Here is a 14,888-nt window from a genome sequence, read left to right on the forward strand (position 1 = left end):
AAGAATCGAGTGACAAAAAAAACTGTTAGAAAAAAAAAACACATTTGACAATTCTTGATCATGATGAGTGACCTAAACTATACTTAAGCCTAAATTATGAAATATTGATTTTTATCAGTGAAACAGATATCACTGAAACAGAAAAGAGGTCTGATTAGCAGATAAAGACAAACGTACGATTAGCAGAACGACGGAAGTGCGTAAACTAACAAAAACCATGTCGAGCCCAAGCCATGACATTCGTAGCAACGCGATTATCATTTACAATAAAATAGAAAATTATATACTTTTTGAATCAACCATAATTTTCTACCAAGCATTACTATTGACATGAATATTTTGCTCTGCCGAACATTTAATATTTTTCAGTGTACTGGTGATGAAAAAATGGTTCGCAGCTGTGAAACGAAATATAATACAATCGATAAAACAAATAATTTTTTACACTCAAGATATATTTAATAAATACTTACGCCAAGATTTTTTACTATCACTGTACACTCCCGAGATTCTTGTCCTTGCGCGCTAAGTGCCTGCTAGCAAATGCCGTTTTTCTCACAGAACCAAAAAGTATCGAGTAAACGTGCAAAAGACGCGATAAATTTGAAGATATTGTTCGTAACAAAATCGACTGAAGACCCGATGGCTTAGCACATTAAGAGTGCTTTACTTTTATATGTAAGTATACCGTTTACGAAATCGACGCGCACATGGCGCGTCCGATTTTCGTAATTAATTTTCGCGCAAAAAGGCGCGATCGATTAGGCTGTGAAGAAACTTTAAATATCTAGGACTTGTTGCACAATTCTGCGGAAACCCAATCCGCATCTGCGTCTTTTTCAATCCGACACATTGCGATGCGGATTGTTGTTCCGAGGTGCGAATCAAATCCGGGAGGGAGGTTGGGAGGCATGCTTTAATGTGTGGCGTGACGGTCGGCGATCCTCTTCGACGCGAAGTCTTCGAGCTCAGCATCTTTTTCCATCTAGCGTACCACGGAACGCAAAAGATGGTCCAAAGATGCGTTTCGCCCATTCAGACGATCACAGAAATCAATTGATGTGAATAATAATTGATGATGACCATAGACAATTGAATTGAGTAACGACTACAAAATGATTGCAGAGCGACGAAAAATGAAAAATAGAACCTCGTTTAAATTTACCAGCTCACTAATGGTTCGAAGAATTTTAAATACCGAGTCTTTTACTCGTTTTAGGAGGAAAATTTCTGTGATCATTTGACGCTGTGTGGGTTGCAAAAGTTAGTAACATCGCGGTACATCGCGACCTTCCTACCCTCGCCTGATTCCCAGCGGAACCACCCAACGGAAATGTTAAAAAGAGAGATTCATACGGACATGCATAAATGCCGCGACGTATCGCGAAACGACCGCACCACCTACCTACCCGGTTACCTATATTCGATCTAAATAATTATCTCCATTCATTCCAACACACGTCATTCTTCTTCATTTGCGCCGTGGTCACTCTGACTTACTTTTCAATTTATTACCTGTAAAAAGCAAAATACTGTTGTCCCATGGTCAGCCAACTCCAATACAATAATATTGAAAAGAGTGAAGTTCAACGATAGTGTATCGAAGTGGTATCCCGCCAACCCTATTATTATATGTAATATTTTGGTGACTGCTGGCGGACTATCGGTACATCAGTCTTTTGTAAAATAGATTAGAAACATCCTGTATGCTAATTAGCATTTTTCTAAGCGAGCTAAACCTGCAGTTGATCAATACTTGCTGGGTATTCAAAAATCAAACATGTTTCAAGATAAAACATGTCATTTCATTGAGTTACGTTATACCAGACTTTAAAATTTTATTAATCAAAAAATCATGTGAATATGATTAAACAATCGTTGAAATATGATGAAACCTCGGGTGAATCCACCGCTTAAACGACATCATTGGTAAATTCAAACTTGGAATATTATATCAGATAAAGTTGATTACAACTCGTTCTAGCGAATGCCGAGTAAGCGATGGCTACCCGTCGCGATGCTCATTTCACTCTCTCAACGTGAGAAGTTTCTAAGTTAAACTAAGGTATCGTAGAATTAATTGCAAAAAACAATTAAACAAGACAATTCAACTAAAAGTCGAGCACCGTTGCGATCGTGAATGAGCCTATCTCTACAACTAAAATACAATAAATTTGTGTAACAATTGTTACCGCCACGCCACGTGACAGAGGAGACCCAGGGAAATACCCGTAACCTAAACACATGCAAACTTACCAACGTTGCCGAGTAATGGGCTGATAAGTTACTCGGATGTCTCTGCTTGGTTCTAGAAAAAAACAAGAGAACTTAAATTAATTTGGCAAACTGGATTTTTAGTTCTCAAATGAGGTGTTACTGTTGTTTACACCGTCAGTAGTGGGCGAATCCTCCCGCTTATTGTAAAACTCAATCGCTATAGCAAAGATCGCGGCTTCTTGATATTTTAACAGATTGAAAATGAGGCTTACCGATCTTAACGCTCAGGTGCGGTAATCGTTTGACGACAAGGACCTTCGACGTCGCAGAGCTGCTAGCTTTCAGCACTCGAGCACACACACATGTCTGTTAAACATTATAAATAGCGGTTACACAGTGTCGAAAGGTTGTACTTATTGTTTCTAACGCAGGATTCGCCCGCAAATGTACCAGGAAAGACTTCACACGCATTATTCTACAGAGGAAAATGGTCGAGGACTACATGATAACACAATTGAACATTGAGTGAAAAATAGTACAATGTACTGTTGACGTACATACATACTTATGTCCGTAGATCGTTAAAGGGATCGTATATCACTTCTCACACGCGAAATAACCGTTGTGAAACGAAAACAAGACGTTCTAGAACGAATAGCACATTTAACGAGTGGTTTCTTCACGACTGTACCGAAGATATTCACGAATAAAGTGCGTAACGGTCAAATCGCGATCGTCATTTTTTTACCGTTGAAAAAAAAAATTAACAGTCACGAGTTTAGATCGTAAATACGAACATCTGAATAATTTGAACTGTTCAATTCATGATCATTTACCAAGGCCAGATTTACGAATCAAATTAATTATGGAAACCAATGGAACTGAGCACAAATTTGCAAAAATTCAGGTCCCAGCACGCAACTTGAGCACGTTCGAACTCTCCGGCATCTCAGAATTCCATGAGTACCCTGAAGGTGGCGCTGCACCAGCGATGTTTTATTTTTTTTTTATAGCTCTGTCTCGAGAACCACGGAGACCACGGACTTACGTTGCGTCAGGTTGCATGCTTGATTGGGGACTTTGGTTCGGTTATATTGATAATTGCGGGAACACGTCAAACTTCAGGGAATCGGCGGAAGAGTTTTGGTAGTGATCAAGTAATACCTGGAAACGTATAAGCGTTTAAAGAGCAGAGAGTAGCTGGGTTTGGTTAATGATAAGAGTGGGGTGGGTGTCCGAATAATTAAATTACGTCGCCATCTCGGGGTGATAAATAAATAACCACTCGAGTTTTATGATTTTTAAACAGTCGTCAGCGTTTTAAAATATGGGTAAGTAGCCGTAACCTCGAGCTCTCGTTCGTTCTGTACCAACACGTCATCTACATCAAGAGATAAACAAACCCACATAAATTTTCGACTCGTGTACAAATATTTGTTTTAACCGGTTCTAATAATCTTGACTTTTGCCGCTACAGGAGGGTTATTAAGTTACTTTCGCAACCTGCTTGGAAGTCGGGAAATGCGCATTCTAATACTAGGTCTGGACGGTGCCGGGAAAACGACGATTTTGTACAGGTTGGCTTACTCGACTTTATACCGATATGTTGACAAAAGTTTTTAAGCGTTTTCCAATTCCTCAATTTTTTCGCTTCAGGCTTCAGGTTGGCGAAGTTGTCACGACAATACCAACCATAGGATTTAACGTCGAACAAGTTACGTACAAGAATCTCAAATTTCAAGTTTGGGACCTCGGCGGACAGACGAGTATAAGGTACGTAAGACTCAATTTCAGGCTGCACGCTCATTTATTCGTCATATTTCCCTACACTCGTTCTATGAAATTAATTTTGCCAGCTCTTTTTTCTTTATCGGCCAATGGATTTCTTTTAATTTCCCTGAATTCACTACCGTATTTTAAATGAAAAGGTGGTTTTCACAGCATGAATCCATAATGTCTGAATGTACTGTTTACAATTCTACTTGCAAATATCCATGAAAAATAACCAACTAAATAATAAAATGTCATGTTTCAGGCCGTATTGGAGATGTTATTATTCCAACACAGATGCGATTATTTATGTCGTTGATTCCGCAGACAGAGATAGGATAGGAATATCAAAGGATGAGCTGATTTATATGTTAGGCGTGAGTATGGCTCGGTCATATAAAATTATAGCTCATTTTACTATAATACGTAAATTTATTAATATTCTACTCAAGAGATCATAAAAATAATTTAAACCTATTAGAAATATAGTTTGAAACAATTAAACTTGAAGTAGACTTCATGATTTTGCCGAGTTGAAATGAATTATTGAGCGAAAACACTTACACCAGTCAGTCGTCATTTTGCGTTTTCAGGAAGACGAGTTGCAGGGCGCAATTCTAGTTGTACTGGCAAACAAACAAGACATGGCAGGGTGTTTAAGCGTCGCAGAAGTACATCAGGCATTAGGTCTTGATGCATTGAAGAATCGAACGTTCCAAATCTTCAAGACATCGGCGACCAAAGGAGAAGGACTTGACATGGCGATGGATTGGCTTTCAAACGCGCTAATGAGTAGGAAATGATTGATGTTAATCCCAAACTTTACATCATTCAAGCCTTATAATAAGACTAGTCATATGACAGTCACCTAATCGAAGTGTCTTTGTGTGGTGAAAGATACCTAATTCGAATTTTTACATTAATTTATTACGTTGGAATATTTTCGAATTTCCTACAGCTTAGTGTCAGGTCAACAAAAGATTTTCAGAAATACAAATTTGACCGTTCGTTTAAAAAAGTTGGAGTAAATTAATTTCAAAATAAAAATCTTAATAATATCTAAATAAATGAAAGAGATAACTAAAATGCATTGTATTTCTTTTAATTTAAGGGTAAAAGTCAACTCTATGTTGCTGCACTATTATCAAGAATACTTAACACAAATTCATTACTCGATCAGCAAATAATACCAACACCGAGTTTTCCATCTCAAATGAGCCGTTGTTATTTCTGCATCTCAAATTTTGCCGTAAGTATCAGAGTTCGCATATCAACGGCATATTACCTACTTTATTTTCTCTGGGGAGAAGTCTTGGTCTTTCCAATCATGAGGCAAACAATTTTATTTGTAGTATTACTTTTATCCAATTAGATATAGCATCTTACTAAGCAAAACCGAAATTAAAATTTTACATTTAACTTTTCTAATCGTGAAACGTGAGAGCTCTCAATTAGTCGAAATGTAACGTTTTTTTTCTACATTTTTTCATTCTGATAGTTAATCGTTATTATTGCAGAGGCATACGACTCACGATGTGGGTGTTTATTGTATATAGAAAATAGAAAAAAAAATGTATATACGTGTGGTGTCTGACGTAATTACCTGGAATATTACATCTAGAAATTACAGGTAGATCTGAAGTATTGAAAAAACAAGCGGCTTAGGTAATACGGAGGGCCCAAATACTGATTGTCATATTTTCTAAAACAAAATTTCTTTATAATAACTCAGTTCAATGGGACTGACACAAAAAGTTGACTGATAGCCTGGATTAGATTATCAATATAACATTAAAAGTGGGTGGAAATGATATTATTTGCTTGCGATGCATTGATTCTTGTGGTAATTACTAATGAGACAAAGTTGCGGTTTAAAAGATGAAAAAATGGCTAGAAAGTAATAATAAGTATTATTTTGTAAATGTTATAATACTACGTATGATCAATGTTCAGAGACATCGTAACATTTGTTACTTGGATCAATTAAGTCACTGAATTTTTTACAGCCATGCAAAACATTTTTAGTTGATATTTACCAATTATCAAAATACTGCATATCACTCATTGCATATTTCAACCGAATAGGTATAAGTTTCTTTTCATTAGGCAGTGACAATTTGTAACTGTAACAAAAACCAAGTAAACTTTTTACAGTGTACAACAAAACTGCGCAACAGTGACTCCTAAAATTCTAGGCATTCGAAAAAAACAAGTAAAGCCATCCTATTTCTTATCATTTAAAATTGAGAAAGGTATCTCTGATGCATAATAGATTAAAAAAATATCTAACGTCATGTTGAGCAAAAATCAGGCGATTCATTTATAAAATTCACCAGTATTACAAATTTCACAGTCAGTTATAGGTATTAGAGCAAATGGATTAATCTTGGTTAATGTAAATGTTCACCACACAAAGCACTTGATATTACAATTAAATACGGCAGATACGACGATTTCAATGATGAGTAATGGTTTCCGCATAGAAAAGCGGAACAACCTTATCTTGCATCGAAGACTAGAACGCAAGGAGAAATGTCGGTACGTAGAATTGATTGTATTTAATTATTTAGTAATATCGAATTGTCATTGTATTGCTAGCTCAGTCTTGGGGTTGACGCTTGAAATAAAATACGATATTAATATGAAACTAATACATGCGCCACATGCCAGCTCGAAAAATTGAACAAATCTAACGATTTGATGTAACATAAATTAATATACCAATGCAGTTGTGCATCGGTATGTATAAACAAGTTGGATTCTATTGAAAAAAAAAAGGAAGAAACTTTTAATATATTATGCAGATGGACGAATTTTACCATTGAATGATTGAGTTCAAGATAGAAAACACATCAAATGTATTATTCCAAATTTTGTAATATTCCATTTATTTCTATATTATAGTATTTAATAATGTAATAAATAGGTAGTTACGTATACATAAAAATTACAAATAACTAGTTTAAGAATCATATTGTACCTTGTATTCCACTACCAGGCTGGAATCCCGAATCTGTCAATTCGCTTCTCCTGTGCATCCAGTTCAATCCTAACTTTTTTCCTCATATAAAAAATCGGACAGTCTCGGCTGAAATGAGAATTCCGGAATTTTGATTGAAGGTCTGAAAGTGTGAAACGGTGAGGGTGTACAAAGTTCGTTTGCTTACCTGGTGCACAAAACTTCCTGATGCAAACTACCCTGGCATCTTTGACACTCTGTCCACAATCTGCAGAATTTTTCCTCCAACTTCCTGCCGAGTAATAATTCGTGTTGGAAAAGTTCAGGTTCGCGAGATTCACAGTGCTGGCATAAAGCCATGTGCTCTCGCCCTGCGGGCATGATGGCTTTACACCCCATACAAGTTTCCTTCTTTTGCGTAAATGCGGCCAATGCTCCGACACGTGAAGTCGCTACAGATTTGGTGCGGGTATGTTCTCCCCTCAGTAATAGAGATTCAGCTTTGTCTCCAAGAATAGGTTCAAATATCCTGAGAAGAGGTTTGGACAGTTGGTTTTCCAGGTAGTAATTTGAGTCTATAGGAATGCTGTTTTCGAGGACGTAAATCGGATCCTCTGCTTTCAGATATGCCGGTGTCCCTTTTGCGGCGGACGTAAAAACGTACGGAACTCTGTCGCCGAGTTTCGGAGCCGTTCCTGCGTCTCGCTTCTTCATTTTTGCCGCCAACTCGACGTGAGCCTGTTTGGCCGCGTATTCAGTCTTTGTAAGTTCCTTTGTTATCACAAGTTGCGAAATGTCTATACGGTTGCAGAGGAGATCACTTATGATTTGTTTCGCGTAGTCTGTCGCCCCATCCGGATCTCTGTGCACGAAAATTGGGTGTTTAAACATAATCAATAGGCAAGAGGATTGAATGCAATGAAAATAGAGGTTCGATGTTGGCTCACCTATCTATCAACAATTTCTGCAAACAAGTGTTCATCATGTTGGCAACCAACGGACAGTTGTCCCTTCTCACGGTTTCCAATCCCTTGCAGTCCATTTTATCGTATTTATCTGGCTTAGTGAATAATAAACCTGCGTATCGTTTTTTGTTTATCAATAGATACGGAAAATAAATTTTCTCGAATTCCAGCTTGATTGGTTTTATGAACTTTGACGAAACGAAGTCAGCTGCGTCCTTTCCAAGCTCCATCGCCTCCGCCATATCCTTTACACCAAACTTAACCATCACGGAATCAGTGTCGCCATATATCACAACAGCGTCGTGTTTGTACCCGTTTGCAATGCAGTATTTTTGTTCCACTTCTTGTTTAGTTCGCTCTATCATTGCACGACCGTAAGCTGTCGTACTCTGAAAGTCAATGTTTCTTATTATTTGATATCTCTCAATAGACTTCAATGGTTCAAATTCAATGGAAAACGATAATTTTTTACACAAAAATTCTCACTCACGCTAGATATTTCCAGACAAGGCAATTTGCCTACTTGTGCTCCGGTGAAACCATAAACAGAATTGGCTGATATTTTCAGAGCCAACTGTCGTCCATCCAAAACTTTTTGTTTGAATGGATCGGTTTCGTTCTTTAGCTCTGTTTTAGCTAATTTTCTAGCATTCAATAAATTTTCTAAAATTTCTGGAAGGAGTCCTTTTCTAACTGAGGACTTGACGAACATGGCGTTAGTTGGTGTTTGTGAAAACTTTTCATTCGTTAGTTTCAGTTTGTGTTGAGTTGCTGGAAGTAGTAACGTTGTGTAGCAGAGATTATGGGCCATTATTATGCTCGGGTATAGAGAACTGTAATCCAATGTCGCAATCGGATCATTGTAGTATCCACGTTTTGGCTCTATGACTGTTGCTCCTTCGAATTGTTCGTCACTTCCCTGACTCTGATGCGTTGGCATTAGATAGCCTTTCTCTTGCGCCTGAGAAAAAAAAAACTTGCTGTCAAAGAGTCGAGGTCTATAATAGCATATTCTGATAGTATGAAAAACGTATCGTACTTTTCGCAACAGCTGTGAAACAACTTTGACCCCTTGTCCTCTGGTTAGTAAACAGCAGAGAGAGACACCCGTCACTCTTGCCATTTCCATGTAGTTGATAATGCACATGAGCTTATCCAGTAGCCTCAAAGGCAAGTAGGCATCTTTCAAACAGTAAACCGCAAGTCTTCTGCGTGTTTGCGGATTCCCATTTTGTAGATCACTGATAATACTGTGATGTACGTCTTCCTTCTGTTCTTGGAGAAAGTGATAACTTACCGCGTTCAATGTATACGACCGTAACTTGTAATCTCGAATGAGGACCTGAAATATATTTGGTCTATTTCATACGCGAAATTTCGAGTCAGACGAAAAATCATGAGAATCGCAAGCGTAAAAGTAAATTACCAGCAATAAATCGAACGGCACTCTTCCTTCGAAATTGACATGTTTATTCTCTCGCCTGCCCATTTGTTTACTTTGTAACACTTGATCTTTTATCACAGATTTTATATCCTTTATTCTTCCAAGGTAGCTGAAGGAATTCACTTTCAGGTGCTGTGCTCGATTTATCAGGTAGGGAAAGTCGAAGTTGTTGATGTTGTAGCCGGTAAATATATCGGGGTCGCACTGCCTTACAAAGTCTGCCCATTTCTTCGGCAAAGAAATCATTCCATAAATCCAGAATTACGTTGACAGTTCACTGATTTTCAAATATATCCGCAAAGAATTTCCAAGTCTATTTTACGAAACTTACCTCCAGCATGACTGCTTCCTTTTGAAAACTAAGTACCTGAGAACCGATAATTGGCGCGCAAGTATCCAATGTGAATACATTCCGCAAAAAGGGTTCGGTGTCTCCGTGTCTTATCAACATGTTCGCAATCTGAATAACTGGGTCGTGATTTGCCTCAGGGAAAATTCCTGCCAAACAAATCCGTGCAGGTATAAATTAATAATTTCATTCAAAATGCAGCATCTGTTTTACGGTGTATACGAACCTTTGCGTCCAGCGCATTCAATATCAAAACTTAGTATTCTGAAGGGCGCAACTTTGGCCCATTCTCCTTCTGGTGGATGAGCAATGAAATTGTCCCAGGCAACGTCAACTTCCAATTGACAACGGCTAGTCAAAGGCAAGTCATTCCCTGGATGGCCTCTTAATTTCCATTTACCAGGGACTAGCTTGATCCATGAACAGCCTACCACGTGCGTATCCACCATAAATCTGTATCATGAGCATTGACGGATCAGTATGATTGGCTTTCTTTAATTTAAGTCACGTGCAGCGTCTTTAACTATAATCATAACAGCCATTGTATGCGAACCTGATATCAAACTCAATGTTAGTTTCAAAGGCTTGGTACACGTGATCGCTGAATGTTGGAAAGATCATTTCTTTCTCTAACAAGCGTTTACACGGAGCCACAAGCTTTGGCAGGGCGACCGTGATTTTTATAAAAGGCACCAAGTCCTCGCCTGCATATCCGTACAGCGATTGTTTGTAGATTAATTCTACTACCAGTACAGCTTCTGTAACTTTATCATTTTTCGATCTCATATCTGTTAATACAGCTCGGTTCAAAGCGTCCTGTAATGGTGGGGATGTCGTATTGATTAAAAGATGGTCAGTCAACGAGAACGAAGCATTTTACCTTGAATGGTTTGCAGTGAGAGTTATTGAATTTTTCTGGCGCAGTGACAAAAAAATACGAACAAAACCCATGCACGTGACAGCATACAGAGTTTCCTTCCATGGTGACTCCGTACATTCTCATTATTGCTACTGGTCCAATTTTGCTTCCTGGCATTCCAGCCAGCGGCTGCCCTAGAGAAATATTTCTTGCTGAATTTTCAGTCGAGGAATCGTAAAACGATCATAACGAGGGAAATAGGTAATAAGTTACTGAACACGCAAGTCTTCAGATAGGCATTCACCAGGTCTGGGGATGAAGTGGAATTGGCTATTTGCAATATACCTGTACGAATGTATTTTTTACTTCTTGGAATTGACGAGCATGTAAAATAATGCGAGCTTCACGTTGTTTGAAACTGTGTAACGTTTGACACAATAGTTTTGGCTAGTGTATCGTTGAATAAAGTGTAAACGTGATATTTTTCAAGAGCAATTTACCTATATAATGGTCAACTTCTATTTGCTGGAAAGTGAGCGAGTCTGTTTGAGGATTGAATGGCCGAGGGTCTGGCCGATTCCATTTGGAACAGGTGTTTTCTTGATCTGGGCCCTAAACGAGAGTAGATTTTATGAATGTTTGCATACTTTCGAAAAATATGGACGATGAGACATTTTTTTAAAAGAACATTTCAACTTCCCAGAAACATTTAGTGACAGGCCAAATGTGCAAAATAATACTTGGGCATGAAATTTTTGCGACTATTAACGTGTACGACGTTTTGATCAAATATAAATGAGAATAGTCCAAAATTACGTACAAATTTTGCAACTATTAACGTGTATGATGTTTTGATCATATATAAATGACAATAGTCCAAAAATACGTACAAATCGTCGCAACATGTTAGCAGTTCTAGTGTTGCAGCCTTGGTAACAAAATGCATACTGCCACATATGATTAGTGAAATGCTTGTGCATATCATTTGTTACTTTATCTATGATTATCATTATGATTGCTGTTGTTGTTATTATTACTATTATTATTATTAGCATTATGATTATCACTATGAAATAAGATACCAGTCAACCGCACGTGCAAAAAGGTGCAAGCAGGTGCGTTGAGGGATTGAGGAAGCATATTCAATGAAGAATAATGGGATAATAGTTTTAATACTCGAATACCGTGAATATTCTTTGTAAAAAAGAGTTGTGAAGTAAACGGTTAAATCGATGAAGAATGAATTTCCTGGCGAAAACAAAGCATGATTAGACAGCAACAAGACATGTATATAGTCAATACAGAGCTCAAGTCTTAGGAGAACTTACTCTCACTCGCATTTGAGGATCTGCAGGGTCAGGCTAAAAGAGTAAATTATGGATATTTAGACAAAAGATAATAATTTTACAAGTTTGCCACCTTGTTTAGGTACTTTTGCTTTAACACGACTATTTATTTGACGTTAATTTAAATTTGGGGATCATTCTCCGAGTAACAATTATAATATTTATTTAACATTATGCACGTTTTGTGAATGTTGAATATCTTTAGCACTGTTTGATCCCATAATTCCAAATTGGTGACCTTACTTACTTTTAATTTAATATAAAGACTGTGCACAGTGCATCAGATTTAAATTGACTACGAAATTCAAGACGGTAATAAGGACTTTTATCAATTTTGTGAAATCAATCATAGCAGGTATTGCCAGACATGTAACGGAATTTTTTGCATTCTGTTATGTAGTTCAGTTGTGTATACCTCCCCAGAGGCCTGAGACGGGTCTTGAAACTCGTCGTCCATTTGTTCCATGATGGCAAGTTCCGCTTCAAAAGATCCTGGGTATTCGTCATCATCATCGTCTACCCTGTTAAAGAAAAATGAGTGAAATAACGTTACTTAAATGTATGGACTGAAATAGGATTTAAATTCAAGAAATGGGTAAGAGAATTTTATTTCTGCTTAAAAATGATTTTGTATTGGAAAAATTAACTACGGAGCTGCAAAATTTTTATACTGTCTGTGTGATAAACGCTTGTCGGTAGATTCAGCCTTTTAAAATCGGAGTGATGTCAAGCAGGATAACCTAAAAGTTAATAATGCGTCAATATCTGCTTGCCTGAATTTATTTTTCTTGGACGGAGGGCCGGAAAAAGGCCGCTTATTCATTGTAAATCTTGATGGAATTGGTCGTTGACAAAATAAATTCTCTTCCAGAAACTTTGGCGTTCGATCTGTACGCACACGTTTCGAATGGCGCGAAAACTGACGATGGTTACGTTGAAATCGAATGCAATTCTACGACAGCTAGCGCCATCTTTGACAACCGTTTTCGTCTCCTGCAACCATCTAGCGACTGCAAATTCAATCTCGGTCAAATCACCGTCGCAGGATATGGAAGCGTGGTCGAAAAGCAAAAAAAGTAAGGAGAATTTGATAACAATCAGCGATACGGCTCAGGAAGCACATATTGCAGGTTGTGAATCTTTGTTCTTAAGATTTTACATAATCAGGGTCATGTAACAATTTTACTCTTACCGACCAAATAAACTTCGATAAACGCACAGTTTCGTTGACTGAATACAGACACATGCATGTTCAGTCAACGATATATAGATTGATTGAAAAAAAAAGTTTGCACAGGCTTTCAAAATTCGTGGGAGGCAGCTCGCGGTAGAACGAAACAATTACCGATTAATTTCATCCTTTTTGATTAGTCCTTCGCAACTAAATTGAGGGAGACAAGATAAAAAGTCGTTATCGATACATACTTTCAAAATAGAAAACAACTGAACATTCGAATTCAACTTCAGTTTGCGCCGTACTTCATGCATGAATATTTTTACATCGAGGTGAGGCGCTCGTCACGGAGAGATAAAAAAAATCAATACATACCTGAGCAGACTTTAGAGCGACCGCACGTTGAATTATAACACGAATAACGTAATCACTAGGTGATTAGCTGTTTATATACCTATAATATCTTTTAATCTTTCGGGTGATTCCATAATAAGCGGTTGATTACGGAGGTCACTCTCCCGGTCGCCGAAATGTTGTTCTCGTGTTCTCTTTATTGCCATTTCTTGTTTCAGGATAAAAATATGCCTTCATCCAGGTCCAGGTCGTAGAGCGGCGATGTGCAATTATCGTCCACGTTCGTCTTTCATCGCCATTTTGATTCACTTTGGTAAAAAACGACGATGTCGGGATGCCAACGAGAAAGGCCACACACGCAACGAACAGGTAAAATAGTTCACAGAATTGCATTTTAAGTTCAAAATCGATCGATTCGGCGTCCCTACGCCGATGGTGCTTGGCGGTAGCCTGTTGCCGTAGAATTTAACCCTCGGTTTAACCCACGTTCTGCAGTGTAACGTGAATACTTATGTTCCGAATAATAAAAGTTTCGAGAACCGGTCGTTTCAGGCTGCAGTTTAGTTTAGTCGGAATGTACATTTGAAATTGCAATTTTTACCTATCACAATATTCTTTTTCTAATCATTGGGCGGGCAGGGGCGGCAAGAGGGGGGGGGGAGGTTATTGACAATCTAAATCAAGAATTTCTACCAGATTTGATTTGGTTTTTTGTCTACGATCGATATTTTCCGACTTGAATTCAAGATGGCGGCCGAAGCCAATGCAGAATGTAGTCGAAATTCTGGATTTAGAGTACTACCCACGACCCCCCCCCCCCCCCCCCCCATCCAACATTAAAAAAATAAAATTGTGATATCTAAAAATTCAGGGTAACATTCCTCGCGATGACTTGCTCACTATTACTGCTTGTACCGCAGGTAAGTCTATTCAAGGTTAGTCAGACGCTGCGGACCAGTGATTCACGTCAGTCATAAGTCAGACCCCGAATATTCCGGGACCTCGGTATCGCGTCCAACGTACCGGCTCGTTATCGCCGTATGTTGTACGGTGTGAGCCTTTTGGCATAAACGCAATGACGGTTATAAATTGCGATTGTCCTGTTCGTAGGCGGGAGGTACGAACCATGTCTAAACAGTGGCACACCGTGTTGTATGATCCTGGTTAAAATGATTGCTACAATCTTCCCACGAATTTTTAGGGAAATTGAGATATTTTGTAACATCTTGTATAAAAACTTGTTATCGTACAAAATTGTATACATGCATGATTTCTCATTAAAACTTGTAGATCGTCATGAAAATTTGTGTTGTTTCGGTAAAAAATGTACAAAATACTGCAATTTCTAGCGAACATTGACATATCTTTGCGAAAAACTATGCATATTTACAATTTGGTACGAAGTAACACGAGATGTTTCAACTTCTATGAAAATTCGTGGTCTGGTAGAA

At 38.1% G+C, this 14,888-nt stretch overlaps 2 protein-coding genes across 5 annotated transcripts; one reads left to right on the forward strand and one right to left on the reverse strand.

The window, feature by feature from the left end:
• The first annotated feature begins 3,305 nt into the window (after positions 1–3,305).
• Positions 3,306–6,841, forward strand: LOC124306925 (ADP-ribosylation factor-like protein 1). The gene is made up of 5 exons (XM_046768097.1): positions 3,306–3,548; positions 3,695–3,794; positions 3,874–3,990; positions 4,253–4,364; positions 4,581–6,841. Exons 1-5 carry the CDS (start codon positions 3,545–3,547, stop codon positions 4,788–4,790), a joined length of 543 nt encoding a protein of 180 aa, XP_046624053.1. The 5' UTR covers positions 3,306–3,544; the 3' UTR covers positions 4,791–6,841.
• On the reverse strand, positions 4,637–12,949 carry LOC124306924 (DNA polymerase delta catalytic subunit). 4 transcript variants are annotated; one of them, XM_046768092.1, is made up of 15 exons: positions 12,683–12,949; positions 12,325–12,430; positions 11,892–11,924; positions 11,064–11,175; positions 10,585–10,757; positions 10,258–10,520; positions 9,931–10,157; positions 9,687–9,853; positions 9,338–9,583; positions 8,951–9,253; positions 8,402–8,872; positions 7,894–8,300; positions 7,155–7,808; positions 6,968–7,075; positions 4,637–4,772 (listed from the first exon to the last, which is right to left on the reverse strand). In XM_046768092.1, exons 1-14 carry the CDS (start codon positions 12,730–12,732, stop codon positions 6,979–6,981), a joined length of 3,309 nt encoding a protein of 1,102 aa, XP_046624048.1. In that variant the 5' UTR covers positions 12,733–12,949; the 3' UTR covers positions 4,637–4,772; positions 6,968–6,978. The 4 variants fall into 4 exon arrangements, with proteins under 4 accessions (XP_046624048.1, XP_046624050.1, XP_046624049.1 ...); XM_046768094.1 differs by lacking the exon at positions 11,892–11,924 and having other exon boundaries at positions 12,683–12,948; XM_046768093.1 differs by lacking the exons at positions 11,892–11,924; positions 12,325–12,430; positions 12,683–12,949 and adding an exon at positions 11,454–11,884.
• Positions 12,950–14,888: the final 1,939 nt, after the last annotated feature.

Source organism: Neodiprion virginianus, chromosome 6 (genome assembly GCF_021901495.1).
Source record: "Neodiprion virginianus isolate iyNeoVirg1 chromosome 6, iyNeoVirg1.1, whole genome shotgun sequence".
Taxonomy (NCBI): domain Eukaryota; kingdom Metazoa; phylum Arthropoda; class Insecta; order Hymenoptera; family Diprionidae; genus Neodiprion; species Neodiprion virginianus.

Bases quoted from the DNA above. Each gene is read 5' to 3' on its own strand.
- LOC124306925 (XM_046768097.1), top strand. The intron at 3,991-4,252 runs GTACGTAAGACT...GTCATGTTTCAG, and splicing joins GGCGGACAGACGAGTATAAG to GCCGTATTGGAGATGTTATT. The intron at 4,365-4,580 runs GTGAGTATGGCT...TTGCGTTTTCAG, and splicing joins AGCTGATTTATATGTTAGGC to GAAGACGAGTTGCAGGGCGC.
- LOC124306924 (XM_046768092.1), bottom strand. From the start codon at position 12,732: ATGAATAAGCGGCCTTTTTCCGGCCCTCCGTCCAAGAAAAATAAATTC. The intron at 11,176-11,891 runs GTAAGTTCTCCT...ACTCTCGTTTAG, and splicing joins ATCCTCAAATGCGAGTGAGA to GGCCCAGATCAAGAAAACAC. The intron at 8,301-8,401 runs GTGAGTGAGAAT...ATTGACTTTCAG, and splicing joins CTTGTCTGGAAATATCTAGC to AGTACGACAGCTTACGGTCG.